Source organism: Diabrotica virgifera, chromosome 7 (genome assembly GCF_917563875.1).
Source record: "Diabrotica virgifera virgifera chromosome 7, PGI_DIABVI_V3a".
Lineage (NCBI taxonomy): Eukaryota > Metazoa > Arthropoda > Insecta > Coleoptera > Chrysomelidae > Diabrotica > Diabrotica virgifera.
The window spans coordinates 52,404,012-52,426,809 of NC_065449.1; the positions used below are offsets into that span (position 1 = coordinate 52,404,012).

The 22,798-nt window shown below is 31.8% G+C and overlaps 1 protein-coding gene across 3 annotated transcripts in view; it reads left to right on the top strand.

Annotated features, from left to right (window-relative positions):
* The window catches only part of LOC126888389 (juvenile hormone acid O-methyltransferase-like), a 54,410-nt gene that overhangs the window by 19,260 nt on the left and 12,352 nt on the right, over window positions 1–22,798 (top strand). For 2 of the 3 annotated variants that reach the window (XM_050656596.1, XM_050656595.1), the window contains exon 2: window positions 21,155–21,600. In XM_050656596.1, the coding sequence (XP_050512553.1) occupies window positions 21,233–21,600 (368 nt within the window). In that variant the 5' untranslated portion in view covers window positions 21,155–21,232. Of the gene's footprint in view, window positions 1–11,904; window positions 11,972–21,154; window positions 21,601–22,798 lie in introns of all 3 variants that reach the window. The other variant, XM_050656594.1, reaches the window with a different exon arrangement.

The window sequence follows — 22,798 nt, forward strand, 5'->3', positions numbered from 1 at the left end:
CCCCTACCATTACTAGTAGACGAAAGTTCTTAAAATGCTTTATTTTTGGTCTTAAAATGTTAAAGTTTATGTTATCGAGATCCACAAAACTCAAAAAAAGATGTCAGAAATCTGGCCCTGTAAAAGTTTACAGGAATACCTTATATTGTCGGATTATTATATTACGCAATCAAGTTATATTAAAAACTAATTGGCGATTGGTATATCGTTAGTTAACAATTTAATTGTTGCTAAACTATTTGTTCAATTTCTAACGGCTACTGAAAATTTAATCAATACCAAAAAAGCTTTTATGTCACCAAGTTATTTAATTATTGATAAATAATTACGTACCAAAAATTTTAGTTGAAAATAAAAGATTTTGTTGCGAATATCCGGATTTACCGACCAAAATTTTCGTCACAGCAAATCGAGAAAAAATATCTATATACATATCTACAGAATTTTTGTTTGAGTCTGGATAGTGTAAAATTAAAATCTTCAAAGTTACAGCTGAATAATTTAAAGAACATGATTTCAGAGCGCTAATTATTTGTCTATATAAAAAAAGCACATTATCTGCGAACTTTGTATACCTATATTATTAATATATACACTCACCGGCACAAAATTCCGCCACCCAAAATTTTTGATTAAGTTTGAAAATTTACTTTAAAACTTTATTATTTCTACTCCGATTTTCAAGATTCCGCTATCAGTTTGTAGGTCATGTACTGATGTCGTTTGTTATTTTTCCGGTAACAAAAATTTTTGCGTAGACGGCATTATACGGGGGTAAATAGAAGCATTGTAATTTCTCCTAACTTTAAGAAATTCTGTGGAAAAATTTGAGGGTTTATTTTGTTTCATACTCCTTTTGTATTATCTTGTCTAATATCGTTTTTCATATCCGTTATCGAAAATTAACAAAACAAAATTAACAACAAAACAAAACAATTAAATAGCGGGTATGTTGTAGCTGTAAACACTGCTTACTTATAAATAAATTCCTCTCTTAAGATATAATTTATTGTAATTAAGTATAACTAAATTAATACTATCCCCTCAAAATTAACTTTGACCCGCCCATGTCTAAAATAGTCACGCTAGAGTCACCGCTGAGGTCACCGCTAGATGTCACCAATTAGAGGTCGCAACTTGAGAGCGCTCATCGACATACCTAAATAATAAGGATTTCATACAATCAATATACTAAACAACAGTGACATCAATATTAAAATATATGCAGGTGTCCAGTTCCAGAATTAAAACCATTATTAAACAATTTACATCGTGTAGCCATATGGCAAATATATCGCGGGATTCGTATTTAAAATATTAAATTTGCCCCCCACCCCTCTCCGTGGGAAGTCATGTTTGGTATCATTCGATAGATTTTTAAAAAATATTGAGCACATATTTTTTAGTTTTTCGATCAGTCATTCGTTTCGCGAAATATTCTCTTTTTTCTTGTGAAATTTTGGGACTCACCCATTTCCTTACGCCTGGCTCAAATCGTCAGATTTTTGAAATATACACTCTTTTGCATATACTTAACTTACCTTATCTTAATCTGACAATTTCGAGTTTTTTTAAGGATATATTTTTATTTAAGGATATATTTTTATTTTCGGGCCCCCCTTAACGAACTCCCCTGTGTTAAATCCCAATATATAGTAGAGGTACATCTGAAGGGTATCAGGTTTCTCCCCATATGATAATCTGACGCGCTCGAGTAACTGCAAAAATCCCCGCTTGGGCTCCCCTACCATAAGTGAAGCCTTCTTTGAGCTTTTGTTAATTTACAATAAGAATCTTAATCTTTATATTATTTGCATTTATAGATCACCTAACTCTTCCGTGGAACTATTTTTTCAGAACCTGCTAAATTTGTTAGATGACCTGCCCCATAAAAGTAGAAAAATTTTATGCGGGGACTTTAACATTAATTATGCTGCTGCTAGTGCTACACAAATATCCTTGGTCAACATATTTGAATCGTATAGTCTAACAATGCACGTTGATTCTCCTACAAGAATTACAAAAACTTCATCTACCATAATTGATTATACTCTCTCAGATTTTTCACCCCTTGATGTCCACTCTACAATTATTAATGCTGGACTATTTGATCATGAATCAGTTTATACGAAGTTTAATATCTTAAGCAAACCCTCCTCGAAAACCCGACGTTTAGGCAGGATTTTTTCCACCCGGAACTTTCGTAATTTCCAAAATTTATGCTTAACCTCTGAGTGGCGCTTTCCTGCTATGGACGTGGATAATAATTTCAGTGCTGTTTTAGATAAGCTTGTGTGCATCTTCAATAAAGCATTTCCTTTAATTGCAATTAAGCCAAAACATCGCAAACCCTGGACTACTAAAGGTATCCGAATATCTTCCAAGAATATGCGTTCTCTTCTCTATATCAGGAAATTTACTACCAACGTCTCTATCACTGAATATATCACCAAGTACAGGGCAACCTATCTTAAACTTATAAAATCAGCTAAAAAAGACTACTACCATAACCGTCTGGGAAGCTCAAAAAGTGCTGCAAAAGAAATTTGGTCCATAATAAACGATCTTCGAAATAATACCCACACTGCTCAAACAATTTCCCTTTCAGACCCTGAAAATCTAAATGAATACTTTGTTAATGTGAGTAAAAATAATACATCAACTATTTTGCCATAACAAGATCCCATTGCCTATCTCCCTAATTCAAGAAAGGTCTCGAATTCATGTTTTATAAAACCAGTCGATAAATCCGAACTGATCCAAACAATCGATAGTATCAAAAACAAATCTTCCTGTAGTACTGATGGTCTATCGATAAAATTTTTTTCTAATCTCCCAGAAAATGTGTTAGAAGTCCTCATCTCACTAATTAATGAATCCTCTGAGAAAGGTAAATTTCCAGAGTGCCTGAAGACAGCCATCATTATTCCTCTTCATAAGGGTGGTGAAATATTTAATACCTGCAATTATAGACCTATTGCACTACTACCGGTACTCTCCAAAATTATTGAGAGACTCATAAAAGCCCGACTTATGTCCTTTCTAGTTGAAAACAACATTTTATCACAAAATCAATTCGGTTTTTTAAATAATAAATGCACCACTGATGCCATCTTTTCTGTACTACATGAGGTTTATCAAGCACTGAACAATAATCTTCACACTGTCACCGTATTTTGTGACTACGCCAAAGCTTTTGATTGTGTAAATCATAACATTTTGATGAAAAAACTAAATTTCTACGGAATTCGAGGTATTTCTTTAGACTCGTTCCAATCTTACTTGGATGATAGGAAACAACTGGTTAGAGCAAAGGATACAGACTCTAGTCTCAAAAACATTGTATGTGGGGTACCTCAAGGTTCAGTATTGTTTCCTCTACTTTTCCTTATCTTTATTAATGACATCACTAATTTAAAAATCGATGGAAAAATCTTTCTTTTTACTAATGATACCAGTATCACTTGGAGCAACCCAAATATTGCAACTCTTCATGCTTCTATAACTTCTGATCTACTTACAATAAAAACCTGGTGTGACTCTAATTTACTCTCGTTTAACGTAGATAAAACAGTAGCATTGTCTTATAAAGTAACTCTTCAACCCTTACCTATTAATAACAGCCAGATCAGTACCGTTGATTCTGTAAAATTTCTTGGTATTTTTTTAGACAGCAACCTTAAATGGTCCCACCATATCGATTTGTTAAGGAAGAAACTATCCTCAGCTTGCTATGCTTTAAGATCTGTTTCAAATGAACTCAATTTAGCATCTTCCAAAATAACATATGTTTCTTTGTTCGAGTCACATCTTCGTTATGGTCTTCTTTTTGGGGTTCTGGTGCAGCTGCGCAATTCGATGTTATTTTCAAATTACAAAAAAGAGCAATTAGATATCTGTTTGGCCTCAGAAGAACAACACATTGCAGAAGTTACTTCAAAGATCACGGAATTTGAACCCTTCCATCTTTGTATATTGTTTGTAACTGTTTGCTTAATTCGTAAATATCTACATGTCTTTCCACCAAGACCTAATCATGACTACTTCACGAGAAATTCTACGTTTGACGTCTATATGCCGACCCCGTCCTCTGAATTAGTAAAGAAATCTATATTATATTCCGCAAAAAAACTTTACAACCATCTCCCTCTACAACTTAAATATGCAGCATCTTTCCCCAAATTCCGTAAACTGACAAAAGCCGACCTATCTGAAAGACCATATTATTCAGTAGAAGAATTTCTTAATCAATAACTAAGAAATTACAGTACCCTTTGCACAAGTAGTATTTTTATTATTATTTTTTTGTCTATATTTGGGTGTCATATGCAGCAGCTTAACTTTTAAACTTATTAATTACTAGGTAGACTATGCATTTGCAATTTACTTAAATTTTGCAATTGATTATTTCTGCTTAACTTCATTATTATTGTTATTATTGTAAATACAATATTGACGATTTATGTAATTTTAGTAGATTGGATTGTTATTGTTTTATTTTCATGACAATAAAGCATATGTCTATTCTATTCTATTCTATAATAGAGGGTGTTTGTTGTTTTTTTATATATATTATTGTGTTTGCATTTTATCAATCAAAAGCAAAATAAAAATTAAATTTAATTTTTTTTAATAACGCGGGCACATAAATTTGATACACCCTGTATATTGAGCTGTTTTAAAATTTATTAGAATTTAGTTAGGATGTAAATATATTTCTCTTTTAACGAGCTTTCCGCGGAACCATTAAAGACTTTTGTGAATAATTAAAGTGAAAAGAACTATGTATTTAGATTTAAAATGGAAAAAAAATTGTTTACTGTATAGGTAATTATCAATATTTCTCGAAATTGATAATTGAAAAGAAAGTTGGAATTTTAATATCTTCATTTCAATACGAGTATATGTGGGAGAGTTTCTCCGAAAGTAATTAGGATTGTCGGAACGAATTTGAGGGTGACTGTTGTTTGTCAAATGGAAAAGTCAATGTTTTGATTCTTGGAATGTGGAAGGGGAAAAGATGGATTGGATGATGGTGAGAGGTTGAAAAATTATTCATTATGTTGTTGGCAGCGAGAAGAAGCGGTTTTCGACGTGTTAAGTGGAGTAGATAGTTAGCATATATCAGTGGCTGGTTGATAGTGGAGAATAGTGTTGAAAAGTGGAACGAGCGACAGATCAAATCGAGACGAAATACCTCTTTGATTCTGTAGTATTGTGAGAAGGAGAGCAGAGAATTTTTGGAGTTTTGTTTGAATCGAGAACGTGTCAAAGAAACACGGTTTGTTGGAGAATTAGTGCTGGTATGCTGACAGTTTTGAAGCTGGACAACGGAGAGAGGCTTTGATGAGTAGCCTTTAACATAATCAACGAGGGAGAGCTGTTTGGGGTCACGAGAAGACATCCGAGTGAGGGAAGCAAAAGGTCAGTCAATTTATGTGAAAGAGATTTTTATGTTCGGTAAATAAATTTTTGAGTAAAAAGCATATGAATTAAAGTTCCAATATTTCAAAATATAAATAGTAAATATAGGTAACCTTGCGAAGACATAAATTTGTTTGGTTTAGTTTGTTTTACCAAAGTCATCGGGAACAAACCGATAAATTGTTTTTTTGTAAAGATAATAATTTTAAGTGGTATAAATTTCATTCGGACATCTGTGTCCACAGGTTTTTAGATTCGATAGTTTTCAGAGTATTAATTTGATAAATAAAAGACAATTCTGTATTTTTATTTTAATAGTTTGCTTTATTTCTTTTCCCTATTTTATCCCGATTAGGATCAACTCAGAGATACTGAACCCACGAGAGAAGATAAATATAACGTAAGATAATTTGGTTTTTTCTTTTTTTATATATTGAAAGGCACCCTGAGATTTTTTATTCAATTTTGATATATGATTTGCGACAATTAAATGATTAATTAAATAAATAATAATCAATATAAAATTAATAAGAAGCAGATCACAACAATATATATATATATATATATATATATATATATATATATATATATATATATATATATATATATATATATATATATATATATATATATATATATAGAGAGAGAGAGAGAGAGAAATATTACATTATATATCAGGATTTTATATTAACAAAGTAGGTAATGGTAAATAATAATTAACTCATTAAAATAAATCAAACTTTAAGGGAAGGGGTAATTAAATTTATATCTAGAGGATTTCAATAAGAGAAAAGTTTTTGTATAAGGTTTTTTTTATATATATATATTTCTGTTAAAGAGTCGTTGGTCATACTCGGTGATTTCGGTTAGCTTTATATAGCTCCCAGTATCTGTGTGGAAGTATCGTACTTACATACAGATCTGGCATTTTAGTTAGTTGGACACTTGCTAGTCCTATAAGACTGTTTACCCAGATTACTAACCTTAGGTTAAGACGTATGCTTTTCTCTCACGGACTTTGATTGTTTTTTCACTAATACTTATCTTTTCTTTGCCCAGTTGTGGTGGTACTTTATATATTTTGTAGTGGCTATTAGGTCCTGGTGTACCGTTTATTCCATCACAACTGTTAACTAATTTCATGTATGTATATTTATATATATACATATTATTTTATGTGATTTAGTATTTATTATCAATATATTTGTCATTAGCACTTTTGATTTTTATTTCAGCCTAATACCAGTATATAATATAGCAAGACGAGGTTAGTGTTGAGTGTTTTTGTATTTCAGGTGATCGTATCTAGTGTCATTTAGTTCCTGTCGTTCGTTACTTCATATTCTCGAGCTGTTCAAATTCTGGACCCAAATCTTAAGTTTTTTTTCTTTTTCGCTACAGTTATGTAGAGTGAGCTTTCAAATACTGTGCTCCAGAAGTTGAGATGTCCGAGTTGGCGCCCATTTTCTTCTCTCTTTATCGTTCCTTTTATCTCGGTCTATCTCCAGCGGTCTTACCTAGTCGTATTAAGTTTTTGTATTAACAGGTCTCATTTTCTTCCTAGTTACTATAATTTCATTATCAAATCTTTCCTTTTTATATCTCTAAAATATTCGGTGTATTGAAGCTAGCTCGAACACTCACTTGAGATTTAGTGTCTCTCCGCCAATTTGATTTATTCTTCTGAGCTAAGCCACTCTTCATTAGTGTCTTAAATTACTTCTCTCCTATTTTCCCCCTATTTCTTCAGTTTTTTTTCTCTTCAAAATCCCAATAACCAGAGTATTGAGTTACAATGTCCACCTCTTTCAGCAACGACTGCTCGCAATCTGTTTCACATCGAATAAAGATGTCTTATCCTTGCTTGGGGAATAGCCCGATATTGCTCTACCAGGGCCATAACTGTACCCAATTTTCTGGAGGCCTAGGATGACGGCTAATATCTATTTTTAATTCATCCTATAAATGCTCAATACGATTGAGATTAGGCCGCATGCGGGTCATTATAATCTTATCACTCCAACCTCTATTTAAGATATTTATGTTTATGAGTCAATCAGTGTTTTTATTTACAAAAAAGGGTACAGCTATTACAAGGAAGGAGATATTCGGATATTTCAAAAAACAAAATTTTAGTCATGCCTCCAAGATAATATGACAGGACTATGAACCAAAATCCGGTCTTCTATTTTTCCACAGAATGTTTTAAAGTTAGGAGAAAATACAACGCTTCCATTCACCCTTGTATAGTGCCATGCAAGGAAAATTTTTTTGTTACCGGAATAATAACAAACGATACCAATTATGTATCTACAAACTGGTGCAAGGATCTTGAAAATCTCAGTACCGTAAAATGGGGTGTAGTTGACCGTTTTTCAACTTCAACTAAAGATATTTTCTAGATAAGGGAGTATTACGTAACGCAATTTTTGAGGATTTTTGACCCCCCCCCTGTAACGCACCGTAACGTTTTTCTGTACCCCCTCCCCCTACCTAAACGTTACGTAACACCCAAGTGGCCATTTGAACCTAAATGGAAAACTATAGGTTGCGAAAAGTACCGGAAACTCGGTAAAAGAACTTTGTTATTATTTTAATGGCATTTGAGGTAATAATAAAAACTTACAATCATCATTCAGCCTTAAATGTCCACTGCTGAACATAGGCCTCCTCTCCTCGTTTCCAACCACGTCTATCCTGCGCCGCTCTCATCCAGTTTTTATTTAGCTTTCTTAAGTCGTCAGTCCATCTTGTAGGCGGTCGACCGACGTTTCTCTTGTCTTCGCTTGACCTCCATTCCAATAACCTTTTTGTCCATCGCCCATCTGTCATTCTGGCAATGTGTCCTGCCCATCTCCACTTCAACCTGGCTAGCCTTTCGATGACGTCAGTCACCTTTGTTCTTCTCCTGATTTCTTCGTTTTTGATTTTGTCTTGCAGAGTTATTCCTAACATTGAGCGCTCCATTCTTCTCTGCGTCACTCTTAGTTTGGTAGCCGAGGGCTTTAATTAAGGTAAGTGTTTCTGATCCGTACGTCAAGACTGGGAGGACGCACTGATCAAATACCTTTCTCTTTAGGCATGTGGGCAACTCACTTTTAAAAGTTTCTCTCAGTTTTCCAAATGCTGCCCACCCAAGAACGATTCTTCTATTCAGTTCATGTGTCTGGTTATCCCTGCCACTCGTAATTTCATGTCCCATGACATGAAATATGTTCAAAACTTACAATAATAATCTTTTATTATTAATTTTACATTTACATTTACATTTTTCCTACTTGGCCCCATCCTTACATACATTTTTGGTTTCATTGTTTATTGTTCTTCTCATGCATTCTTCTATTTTATCTTTTTTAATAAAAGCTTAAAATAAAATAACATATTTATTATTTCAACATTTTATTTTACTTAGTAAAAATTTTTGTATAACGAATAATATACGATGTTACCAGTAGTTTCGGAAAAATAGTGAAAAAAATGTGTAAAACTTTTTGTTCTTCAACGCCCTGTATCGTGAAAACGCATGCCGTTACATAAATCATTTAGTAAGGAAACCCCAATTATTTTTTAATTTTTCACCTATCCTAGAGATCGTGTTACCTTTTTCTGAAACACCTTGTATATATATAAGAAGGCACTTATGGAGTAAAATTATTTCTGTCCTTGTTTTAAATAATTTTAAAAAACGCTGTGACTTGTAGATTTTCATATATAAAAATGTGTGCTTTTTAAACATAAATTTAAATGTACAGGGTGATTCATGCAAACCTAGCGTAGTCCATTATCTTTAATTTTAATTAAACACCCTGTATATTTTTGTTTTTAGAAGCTGTTTAACAACCTCATCTCAAAAATGTGTATTATGTAGGGTCTATTATGAATAATGCAAGGTGAAATTTTGAAATTATGTATAATTTTCGTCAAGATGTTAATCACATAAAACTTTGAAATTAATAATTCAGTAATCACACTTTAAATAAGGGTATTATTTTTTAAAGTATCTATCACTTTTCTAAACTAAGTATCAATATAGTGAGTTTTGTATTTAATGCTTTTTATTTAAAGACATTTTTAAATAATTTGAAAATTTGCGTATTTAAAACATTAATGAATACCTAGCTACTGCTGAAAACGATACTGCATGTTATGGACTTAAATTACCCATTTCATTTTTACCAAAATATAAAGTACCTACCTATCTATTCATCAGATAAACCTATAAATAACTCCGAGGGAACAGTTCCGGATATTGGAAACATAATATGACACATGGTATTTTGAAAACAAAACAATTTTCAAGGAAAGAATCTCTTGTTATCTTAGGTTAGGCACTTGACATCATTTTTACCCTGAAAATCCTATGTCGCTAATTTTACCATCAAATATAATTTAGGTGAAGTGAAAAGAAAGAAGATTATGCGCTGTTGGATGTTGGGCTTTGGGTTGTATAATATGAATGAGAAATGGTTTATATTTGAGCAATGAATTTTTTTCAGAGTTTTCGGTTGCTTTATACAGTTTTCAGTAGATAAGTAGATTGGAGTTCAAATCAGTAGGTTTTATACAGTTTTCAGTAGATCGGAGTTCAAATCAGAGGGTCTACTGAAAAATCAGTAGACAAATCATAATACAATTCAGGGGTCTATGTAAAACATAAAAGAAATTATGTAGTTTTTTTTTATTTAAATTAAAAAGAATGTTACGTAACGCGCTGTTCGAACCCCCCTAAAGTTAATTTATTAAAATTATATGCAGACAAGTCCAAAACAAAACACAGCTCGCCCCTTCGGCAAATTTTTGGCGCATTTAATACTTTTTTATGTTACTTTAAAGGAACATTGTCTTCGTCAATAATATCAGGCCATATAAATTTTCCCAACTTTGAAAATTCTAGGAACTTAACATTAGCTTCATTATCTTTAGTCGCTGAAATTTGTCCTACAAAATGTTTAATATTCTTCTTAGTTTGATATTCTATTACAACCCATGAATTTGCTTCTATATTATTAATGTGAAAGTATTCTGTTTCCTCAGCAATATTTGAATGTCTGCAAGTTCATGGTCTTCTTATCCTTATGCTTATACACCCTCGGTATTTTACAAATTTATTGTCGATAAGTAGGTAATTATCTTTAAAAATATTTTACGTGTCAGATCCCGTCCGCATTTCAAACTACGAATGAAGCAGCGTCTATTCAATGTAGGTATTTACTGCAAGTTTTGACCTGATGGACATCTTCACCAAGACATGGACATCGTCACGCGGTCAACTTCGCCCCAAAGGACATCGCACACATCTTATGGAAAATATAATGTCACTCAAATTCAATAAAATTTATACGAATAGATTCGTTTTAAATTAACGGTCAAGTCTTATCATTGCGCCAACTCTATATTTTCAATAATAAGAGCAGAAATTGATATAAATTAATCTGAAATCAAATGGGTACGTACACAAGTGAGAGAGAGAAAAAATATTTTAAAATACCCAAATTATCGGTACTCCATAAATCAGCGGATTAGTTTCACTAATTCGCTTAGGCCCAGCGGGATTTAAGCTCTTTTGAATAGCACCCAGAGCAATAGTGATTGTAACTGATACTTTTACTGACTCCAACAATGTGATTTCGATAAACTTTAATTGCAATTTGCGCCGTAATTAATCATAATTAAGAGTTGGCGCAATGATAAGATTTGACCGTTAATTTAAAACGAATCTATTCGTATAAATTTTATTGAATTTGAGTGACATTATATTTTCCATAAGATGTATGCGATGTCCTTTAAACGAAAAGTGCATAAGTTGACAAATTTGAAGATTGTAACGAAACTTAAAAATTCATTTAAAATTAGTAACTGGTATTTTTATCTACAATTAATGATTCGTTGAAATATTACCAACAGTTGCCAATAATATTTTTAGTATAATTATTTTTATAACAAAATTTAAGAATATTCATGTTCTTACAAATTAAGTTAATAATTTCGAGGCCGCGTTTTTGGTATCTATATACAAGAAAAAAACTCTTAATTTTTACATAAAATATATGTCCAACATACATTTACAATGAACATAATTAGCATAAAATTTACAAATATTAATAACCAAAAAAAACAGCATGTTGGAATCATTTTCGAACTTTTCAGTCAAATTCACCCCAGCGGTCAACTACACCACATTTTACAGTACAAATAATAAAGTTATAAACTGTCAAACTTAATCAAAAATTTCCGTGGCGGCATTTTGTGCCGGTGAGTGTATATAATCATAAGATTCGATTCAGCAATAAAATTGCTGGTAAATATCGTTTCCTTGTTTTGTTATAATTTGCAAAAAGTATTAATTATTATAATCACCTACACTTCGTAAGTCTATAAATTTTTTTTTAAATAAATATCAGTGTTAATAAACCGTATGCATATTTTTGCATCTGTTTCGCATAATTCTAGCTTAATGATTCAGTTCATTTAATATTGTAGATTACGATTGATAGTGATGTAAAAATTAGGTAAAATTAGTACAAAACAAGTTTATTACTACACAATCGTAAGTATTATTTATAATAGAATCATTATCATTACCATCAACCTCAGCACACTCTTACGTTTCCTTCTTTCAGAGCTTTCCTGATTTTTCCAACATACATATAGAGTACCCCGCTCAGTCGCTTACCGTAAAACTAACCAGCCTATATCCTGTGGGCAATTTCTCGAATTTTCCGTCATAGAAGCCAAGATATTTAAACTCTCCCTTTTTTTATAGGTGCCGTGTCTGTATTCAGACGTTGGCCGTCATCATGTTTACAATTTCCTGAAACCTCTCTCTATCGGCTGCTGCGCGAAATAATTCTTCTACTGTTCAGTCACACCATTGTCTAATATTACGCAGCCATGAAAGTTTCTTTCGACCAATCCATCTCTTTCCCTCCACTTTTCCTTGTATTTTAAGGCGAGGCAGATATTATTTAGGTCCTCGAACTATATGGCGGAAGTATTCTGTTTTTCTTCTCTTTATGACGCTTATGAGCAGACGTTCTAAATTCATCATTTGAAGAACATCTTCATTGGAAGTGTGTGAAACTCACGATATCTTTATAATTCGTCGATAGCATCACAATCCGAATGCTTCTATTTTGTATAGCATTGTGATTTTTAACGTCCATGTCTCACAACCATACAATAAGATAGACTACACATAACATTTCAGGACCTTCTTCCGAATATTCATCGACAGGTTTCTGTTACATAAAACTGGTTTCCAGGTCATAAAAGCCTTCCGTGATATTTCGATCCTAGTTATTATCTCTTCATCAGAGTCACAATTTACATTTAACCAGCTGCCAAGATACTTGAAATGATTCGCCCGTTCTAACTCCTCTCCATCAAGAGAAAGTTGACCCTGATCTATATTAATCTTTCCAACTACCATCCACTTTGTTTTTGAAATGTTGAGTTTAAGGCCTCTCCGATAACTTGCTTTACTGACTAGATTTAGTAGTGTCTGAAGATCTTGTAAATTTTCAGCAAGAATAGCTGTATCGTCAGCGTTTCTAATATTGTTGATTACTTCGTCGCCTAGCCTTACTCCCTCTTGTCTGTCATCCAAAACCTCCCTAAAGATTTTTTCAGAGTATATATTAAAAAGGGTGGGTGATAAAACACAATCTTATCGTACTCCACGTTTTATCGGTAGTTTACAGTACGACTGTCTTCAATTTGGATAGAGGCTTCTTGATTGTAATATAAGTATTTCAGCAGTCTTATATCGTAGTGGTCAAGTTCTGCTGCCCGCAGGCAATCGAAGAGTGTATCATGTTGTACTCGGCCGAATGCCTTCTCGAAGTCGATGAAACAAACATAAACGTTCTTTCCGAATTCACAACTTTTTTGTAAGAGAACGCGCATACAAAATAGTGCTTCTCTAGTTCCTAGACCATTTCTAAATCCAAATTGATTATTACCCGTTCTAGTTTCACACAGAAGGAATACTCGGTTTTGTATAATACGTAAAAGTATCTTAAGTGTGTGACTCATCAAACTGATTAGTCTAAAATCGCTACATTTGGTGGGCCTGCTTTTGTTTGGTAATGTTATAAACAGTGACTCCAACCAATCATCTGGTATTTTTCCTTCGTTGTAAATTTTGTTGAAGAAAGTAGTAAAGTAGGTAATGTTTTTCTCATCTAAAAGTTTAAGTAGCTTAACAGGGATTTGATCTGGTCCAGGTGTTTTATTGTTTTTGGTTTGCTGTATTACTTTTATTACTTCCGACTTCAGTATACTGGGACCTCTGTCTAATTGGTTGTCACAGGTAGTTTTTGGAGCATTTTCTCGAGAAGCATCGTCAAAGAGGTCACTGATGTGTCTCTCCCATTCTTTGCATTATTGTTCGTAATCACAAATGTTTCTCCGAGTCTGCGGTTTTAAGTACGTGAGCATTTTTCTGTTTTCTAATTCCGGAGATATATTTAAGTTTTTTGTGGAGGTTGAAACTGTCATCCTTTTTTTGGAGGTCTTCTATTTCTTTACATGAATTTTCGAGCCAGGATTCTTTGGCCTGTTTAATTTTTCTTTCTATGAGTTTGTTAATTTCACGGTATTTGATAATATTTATATTTTTGTATTTTCGTCGAACTTCCATCAGGTCTAGAATTTCTTGGTTCATCCAGTCATTTTTTGCCAACATTGTAGGTGTTTTTAAAGATTCCCTTACGTCCTCTAAAATCGAGTTTTGAATATCGTACCAACATTCGTTAATATGGGCCATTCCACAAACATACGCCTGTTTTGGATTACTTCGACAACGAATATTTTACTGTGCAACATAAGAAGTACGAAAGTAAATGGCGCTAATAATTATTCCAATAAACAACAATGGAATTTGCAATTTACTTTCGTTCTTCTTATTTTGCACAGTAAAATATTCGTTGTCGAAGAAATCCAAAACAGGCGTATGTTCGTGACATAGGGTATAGTTCTGTCTTCGTTTGGTATATTTGATATTCTGTGCATTTTACTATTTATCTGCTATGATAATGTGTTCGCTCGTTTGGGGGTTTTTAAGGGGGTCGAGATATATCTTACTAGGCTTAGTTAGCTTTGTTAGTTTCTTTAGTTTGATTTGTATTTTGGAGCAGAGTAAATTATGATTCGAGTTTATATCGGCGCCGGGGTAAGTTTTTACATCTTTAATATTGTTCCGAAATCGGTGGTTTATTAGGATGTAGTCTAATTTGATTCCGTACTATTCTACCTTGATGTCCATCTTGAGGGGATTTCCACGTGCAGAGACGCCTTGTTGAAACCAGGTATTTGTAATGACGAAGTAATTTTCTTGGCAGAATTCTATTAGACGCTCACCTCTTTGATTGAGCGTCTAATAGAATTCTGCCAAGAAAATGACTTCGTCATTACAATTACCTGATTTAAACTCTCCTACTCGCCCTATTTTTCCCGAATCTATTAGACGTCTCATATCATTTCTCTTTCTCCTAAACGCATTTACACCGTATTCGACCTGATAACCTCATGTCATTCCTCTTGGATAGACCTTCTTTAATCTTTCAACTTCTCTAACATTTTTTTCAGGCCTTCTAAATCTCTACAAGTATTCCATCCTCATGTCTTACCATTCTTCATCTTATCTTAAACCTCGACGACCTTTTTTCTTCTGTTTTTGGGATTCCTGTACTCCGTCTCTCCTTTGGCGTCCCATGTCCCAAGTAGCACCCAACGAGTTTATCAAGTCTTTTATAATTTAAAACTGTAGAATAAAACTAAAATTTAAACCATTTGGTTTTTAAGTAAACCTTAAGATTGCAATAAAACCGCTTTCAACATAAAAGGGCCCACTCTGAAAGAGGCCAATAAAACCAAAAATAAAAACCTTAAAACTTTGTTTTCTTAAACAACTGGTTTTAAAGCTGCTGTGAAGGTGCTTTTAAAACCATGTTAATAAAAGACACTTTAAGTGTATGCAGTTTTATAGCAAACTTAAAAAGGTTTCTTAAATGGAGACTTTTAAAGACAATTTACTAAATTAAATGATTCGTTAAACCCATATACTCTTTACAGGCCAACAAATTTTTACAGGTGTTATGATAGATAGATACTTATTTGTAACCATAAAATAACATAAAAAATATATTTTTAAGAAACGCTTTTCTTTAGTTGCGAGTGACTAAAATTAAACATATTATAAAAAAATCAACTAAAAAGCAAAAAATAAAAAGAATTGAAAAATCTAACAAATTCGCCAAAGAAAAGCGTGGCGCGTCTTCATCGAATAAACGGTTCCCGCACCACGCTTTTCTTTAACGAATGTGTTAGATTTTTTAAATTTTTTTATTTTTTGCTTTTAAGTTGATTTTTACTTTATCATACTATATACGTAGTATAGTAGAATAGATAAAGTTATAGGATCGTGCAAAAAAATTTTTTTCAGATTTCACTTTTTTTCGACGTTTTGAGTCCCCCTGAGTCTAAAAAGCAAATAAAAAAAACATGTCGGAAGTATGTACGTACGTACGTATGTCGCCACCGCCCAGCAAAAACTACTGGACCGATTTTGATGAAATTCGGTATGAGTAAGTTTAAGGGAATTTTATCGAGAAACTAAGCTTTTAAAAAAAACCTCTCAAAGGGGGGCCGAAATAGGGGGTTATTTAGGGCCCATTTTTGCAAATTTTGACCGAAATGAATGAAATTCAACTCAAAGTAAGCTCATCGATAGGTAAATAAAAATACGAAATTTGACATTTCCAAATTCAAAATGGCGGCCAACCTGGCCGACCGCCCACCCGACACATTTCCCTATCTATCTAAAAACTTGTTTAAGATAAGTTTAATTTGAAAAAGTCGTTATTTATCCTAAAGATGGGGCTATAAGAAGGATGTTATCGTTTTTCAGAAAAAGTTACGGGTTGGCTATATTTAAGGGGTCAAATTTTGACATAAATTTGAACTAGATTTTCTCAAAAATGGCTCCAAGGAATTTTTTTATTTTTTGATATATTTTTGATATCCTATCAGTAAATTGAATGATATTAGTCATATATCTTAACTCCCCATAGGAGGGGAGTTATGAATTTTTTATAAAAAAATATTCGAGTGCCCGTAACTTCCTTCTTAATAGAAACTAAAATTTGAAATTTTGCAGACATATATGATACTTTATTATCTATTATCACAATAAATTTTACCAAAAATATGGCTTCCGGTTGAACCGGAAATGAATAAAAAATCTTAATTTTTTTAGATATGCCCTGTATATTTTAACATATTTTGAAAGAATGCAAAATTACCTTTCCAATGACATAAAATTCATTGCTGTAGCTCAAAAACTCGAAAAGTTACGGTAAATAGAAATTTTGCTATAATCTTATGTGTGTCCTCTCTCACGCGTTCATAGCAGAGCATTATTGTAGGGCAGTCAATGAGGGCATTTGGCTTCGAATTCCATCCTACTACATTGATGTACCTGATATTTTCACAGGTTTTTTTGTTGGTCAAAATAAGCACGGAAGTGGTTAAAGAACATATTTCTAAGCAAAAACTGGTCTATACTTTTTTTTGAGAACTCAATACTTTTTGAGTTATGCGTAGTTGAAAATTGGCCATTTTCATTGAAAAATGACACCTTTTCGGACGGATTTTTTGTGAATACCTTAAAAACTATGCATCGAACTAAAAACACTATATAAAACATTTTTTAGATTATAAATAATAAAGAGATTCGTTCCTTCGTAAATGTTCTATTTATAATACAAAAAGAGATATGGTAGGTGAAAATAGTTTGTTTTTTGGTGCATGCTCAAATTGGTGTGTTCAACTTGAAATAACAGAGGAACGGTAGGTTTTAGGTGTATAATGCTACCAACACCTTTTGTAGTGTTTGAAAAGGCCTTTAAAACGAGCACCGTTAAATGTCGGTTACTTACAAACTAAGCGAGATATGGTGCAAAAAAATATATGACTAATGTACTTTAAGGAAAAATGAGAAGTATATACATTTAACTCCCCATCCACCATAATTTAAATGCATTGTTTTCCTTCTACAATAACTTTTAATATATATAGTGTTATTTCTACTTTCAAAAAGTTGAACGGGTTTAAAATGAATGGTTTTTGTAAAAAATGTGATCAAATTATAGAATGAATTTTTAAATTTTCTTAAAAAGCTTCCTTTTTCTCCATATAATTCGAAAATAAAAATATTTCACCCCTGAGAAGTGGTGGGAACTTCCCCCATGATAAAAGCGCCATAGTATATAGGATAGACTTTGAATTAGGAGATTGGGCTACTACCAAAATTTCATTAAAATCCATGCAGTAGGATAGAATTTGGAGATAATATCTTGTTCTTAATCTCGCGCATTGACTGGCGTAATCGAAATAGAATGAAATGCAAATATTGTAAACTATTAATTTCTCAGAAAAATGAACTAATTTGAAATGAAAGTATGACTATAATATTCTATTGATTTATGCAATAATCTACACATCTATAGTGTGTCCCCGAAATATGGCATCGAACATTTTCTTAAATGCAGGAATTAATGATGCGTAGAATCATAAAATACTTTTAAATACAGTAGGTGTTTCTAAAATATCAAAATAACGAGTAACTTTGTTATTTTTATAGAATTCCAGTATCTAGTACCATAACGATAATATATCGGTACGATAAAGTTCTCGGGCGGCCCTTCCGTCCAGCGTTTTTTATAATATGTTTAATTTTAGTCACTCGCAACTAAAGAAAAGCGTTTCTTAAAAATATCGTTTTCATATTTTTTATTTTTACTTTTTAGTCTTATACTTTTCAAACATTAAAATATATCGTCATGTTTATTATAATATGTCTAAAACATAATATGTACAAACATGAAAATTAGTCGGAATCGGCAAAAAAATTTAAAACTTTATTGTTTATTTATGAAGCATAACGTAAACAATTAACGTAAAAAGTGAAATTATGTATAGTTCATATAATTAGCGACAATCTGTAAAAATTTCAAGTTTCTTCATTGTAAAAAACAAGAGAATTTAAGCATTTTCCGTTAAAATCGTTTTTTTATTTAAACAATTAATAAACAAAAAAATGTTTATTGCCTATTCACGAATGCATATATCTGCAAATTTTTAGTCACTTGCATTGAAGAAAAGGCAGTCAAATTAACGTCGAAAGATTTGACCTAAACAATTGAACTAAAGAAAAGCGTTTAATTAATACGCCAAAACGAATTCTAATGTTAATTGTAGCACAAAACGTCTCTACCGGTCGTTTTTCTAAGACTACGATAAAAACACGAATTTTTTGAATTCGAGTTTTGGTTGAAGTTTTGTTTTGTATCATATTGAAATTTGACACAAATAAACGCTGATTTATATATAAATATATTATATGAGGGTTCAAAATTTGAAATTTTATTGTTTATTTATGAAGCATAACGTAAACAATTAACGTAAAAAGTGAAATTATGTATAGTTCATATCATCAGCTACAATCCGTAAAAGTTTCAAGTTTCTACATTGTAAAAAACAAGAGAATTTAAGCATTTTCCATTAAAATCGTTTTTTTTTTTATTTAAAAAATGAATAAACATAAAAAAATCATTGACTATTAGTGTATTGTTCCCGCGAATGCATATGTCTGCAAATTTTAATTCATTTGCATTGAAGAAAAGTCAGTCAAATTAACGTCTAAAGATTTGATGCCAACTATCGAAGTAAAGAAAAGCGTTTAAAAAAGTAGGTACTTGGTTATTTAGGACTATCAAGGTAGAAAACAACTTGCGCGCCCAACTTTATTGATAATGTTAACAAAAATAGTTCTAAATAACTCACGCGCCCTAAAATTTCTGACTTTTGGCGATTAAAAAATAATAATAATAAAAAAAATTTAACCCCAAAAAATATTAATTTAAAAGAAAAATAATTTTATCTACTATTTTAATGTTTTAATGTTAAAATAAATCGAATTTATGTCTTTAAGTCGCTTATTTATAATTTTTATGTGAAGCCTTATATTGTAATCTATCATGGCTTTTAGCATCTCCAGAAAGCAATATGGCCGAAATCCTAATAAAACTATTTAGTCTATCGACAGAGAATTGTTAAGATCAAATGGTTTTATTTTATATTTTCCAGGAGCATATTTATATCCTACATAAAAGCAAGGTTGCACTGGAATTAAAACCGTTTAGTTTTAAAGCTGGTGTCAATAATTTCACTCGGTTTTAATTTGAATCTAACCTAAAATCGAGGCGTCGTAGTGCTGTATGTGTGCCTTGTATTCTTCGAAAAATAAGCTACTTCCAATGTTTACAACACACTACACCACTGTTTCGCTCTAAAACAAATGGCCGACCATTTTGGACATCAAAGAAGAGGGGATAAGTTTAGTTTTATTGTTTCTAACAAGAAGCATAGTTTAGTCTTTACGATAACCAAATTGATTCAGTTAATACCGTTTGGTTTTAATACAGCCTACTAATTGCTTTTAGCAACTTTAAAGAAAACTAAAAAAAATTTTAGGGCATATGTTTTACTAACATAATAGTCTTGAGATCAAGTAGTTTAATTAATAGGTTTTATTAGTCATAATAGGAGAATCTTTAAAACTGCAATAAAACTAAAACGTCAAAAACTAGAATCTAATAAATCCAAACAGTCTGGAAGTTCTTAATAAAACTGATAAGTTTTAAAGTGAACTGATAATAAACTATTTTAAAACTACAATAAGACAAATTATCTTTTAAGATTAATTAGTCTTATTTGATACCCTTATTAGATACTTTAAAACTAGTGACAAATGCTTAACAGTTTTAAAGTTCTGGCAGTATATCTGCAAGGTAACTTTAAAACCATTATCTTCTTATTTACCACAATAAAACCTTTATAAACCTCAAATAAACCTAAAATGTTTTTATTGTGCTACTTGGGGTTCCTCCTTTAGCAACTTTCTAAATAACTTATACCATCTTTGCTTTATGTCCGGTAGGGCATAAATTACCCTCCCCTTCTCCCCTACTCCCCTTCGGGTCATGAAATTAAAACTGTCAAAGTGTCACTCGGGAAAAATTCGATAATTTTAGAGCTCTTGTACAATTACTACTGATAATTTACTTAGTTTTTTATTAATTTTGTACAATTCTTTTTTAAATTCATTAAAAGCATTCTTTTTTAAATTTAGTTTTATTTTATTACGACCCTTTTTTGTTAGTATCAGACACGAAGCTATCAATTTTATAAGAAATAATACAAAATCAGTTGAGGTTCATTTAGATGCATAAGCAGACATGTGCAACTCTTAGGTGCAAAACAAGACATGTCTAACTTTTAAAGCAAAATATCTTTTTACAAGCAAGTCTAATTTATGTTTTGTTTAGTAGTAACTATCTCTATCAAAGATAGAAAATTTTGGTTCAAACGTGATGTTCATTGGTGTCAAATTACGATTTTGGTAGGTTTTTTGCGTTTTATTCAAAACAACTTACGTGTCAAATGTCTGGTTTTGCTTTTATACGCTTCGTATCAAAGTTGCGTGTGAAGTTAGGCGTTTTAATGACAGTCTCGATTTTTGAGGCGACCATTTGCATTCTCTACCATCATGTCGCACTCTTCCTCAGCGGCATAGCAAACCTTTTTTAAGATATACACTCTTATTTAGATTTTCCCAAATAATTTATTTTTATTCACCTAACCAAATTCACGTATTTGTTATTTTTAGGCAATTAAAAAAGAAAATAATAGAAGACTAACATCGTTAACTAATTTCAAACTGGAAAATAATAATAATAGTTTCACAATGGCTATGGTATTTCCTGAATTATTTGCAAAAATGTCGTTGAACAATGCAAAAATTTCGAAGGCACTTTTAGAGAAATACAAACATTTAGTAAATTTCGTAAAGAATCCAGCAATCCTCGAATACGGCTTCGCTGGTGGTGAAAATTCAGAATACAGTTTAAGGCCCTTACTTCCTCCTGACTATAAAGAGTTTGTAGCAGTTGATATATCAGAACCTATGGTGGAACATGCCAGAAAAAATGCGAAGATTCCTAGAAGTAAATTTTATTGTTTGGATACGTCATCGCCAGACTTGCCAGAAATTTTCCAAAATCGATTTGATAATGTATTTAGTTTTATGACGATTCATTTAATAAAAGATCCGAGGTAAGTTCTAACCTAATTAGGATATTAAATAAGGCGTGCAGAAGCCAAGGGGTATATAAGTACATTTTTGGTACTTTTAAGAAAATCAAGTTTGAAGTTTAACACCTTTCCTAAATTCTGCCGCTTATTTTTCAATATAGTTAGTGATTGGCTGGACTTTTTAACTTTAAAAACTTTTATGTAATAGTACAGTTATATCAGATTAAAAAAACTTAGCGTTTTATAAGATATTTTAGAATAAGAAATAGCACTTATACCCATTGTCTTCCAATTAAGTACTTGGACTGTACTTGTATGTATCTTTATTATTTTAAATACAATTTATTTAAAAAATATAGTTCTTGTAAAAATAGTAAAAAATTGGGATATACAATTAGTCCTGTCGCCAGGGGGGGTACAACGGCCTCGTTAATTCAGATGGACTTACCCAAGTTTTTTTTATGTATTTTGACCCGTAGAACACGAATTTTTTGGGTAACAGTTGATCCGGATGTCGATAAGATTGTTATAGACCAAGAACTTGAGGAATCAAATAACAGCGATTTTTGGCAAAACAAAACAATATTTTGTATTTTTTGGGTCATTTTAAGCAAAAAATATTTCTACAAGTTTTTTAGTAGGATGCACAGTTTTCGAGATAAACGCGGTTGAACTTTCAAAAAATCGAAAAACTGCAATTTTTAAACCCGAATAACTTTTGATTAAAAAATAAAATAGCAATTCTGCTTAGCGCCTTTGAAAGTTCAAGTCAAATTATGTCGGTTTTGATTATTTGCATTGCTAAAAATTTATTGTGTTATTGTTAAACAAAGCTACAAACAACTAGTGCGTGAGTGATGTTTCTATGATTTCTCATTTAAAATCGAACGAGTAGGTAGAATAGGTACTAGTGCAATCAAGACTATTTCTACGTTACATGCGTTAAAACGCATGTAAAAGCACGGGAAACCCTACGTGTTTATAGCTTTGTTAAACAATAAAAAAATAAATTTTTACCAATGGAAATAATCAAAACCGATATAATTTGACTTAAACTTTTAAATGCGGTAAGCAGACTTGCTATTTTATTTTTTAATCAAAAGTTATTCGGGTTCAAAAATTGCAATTTTTCGATTTTTTTAAAGTTCAACCGCGTTTATCTCGAAAACTGTGCATCCTACGAAAAAACTTGTAGAAATATTTTTTACTTAAAATGGCC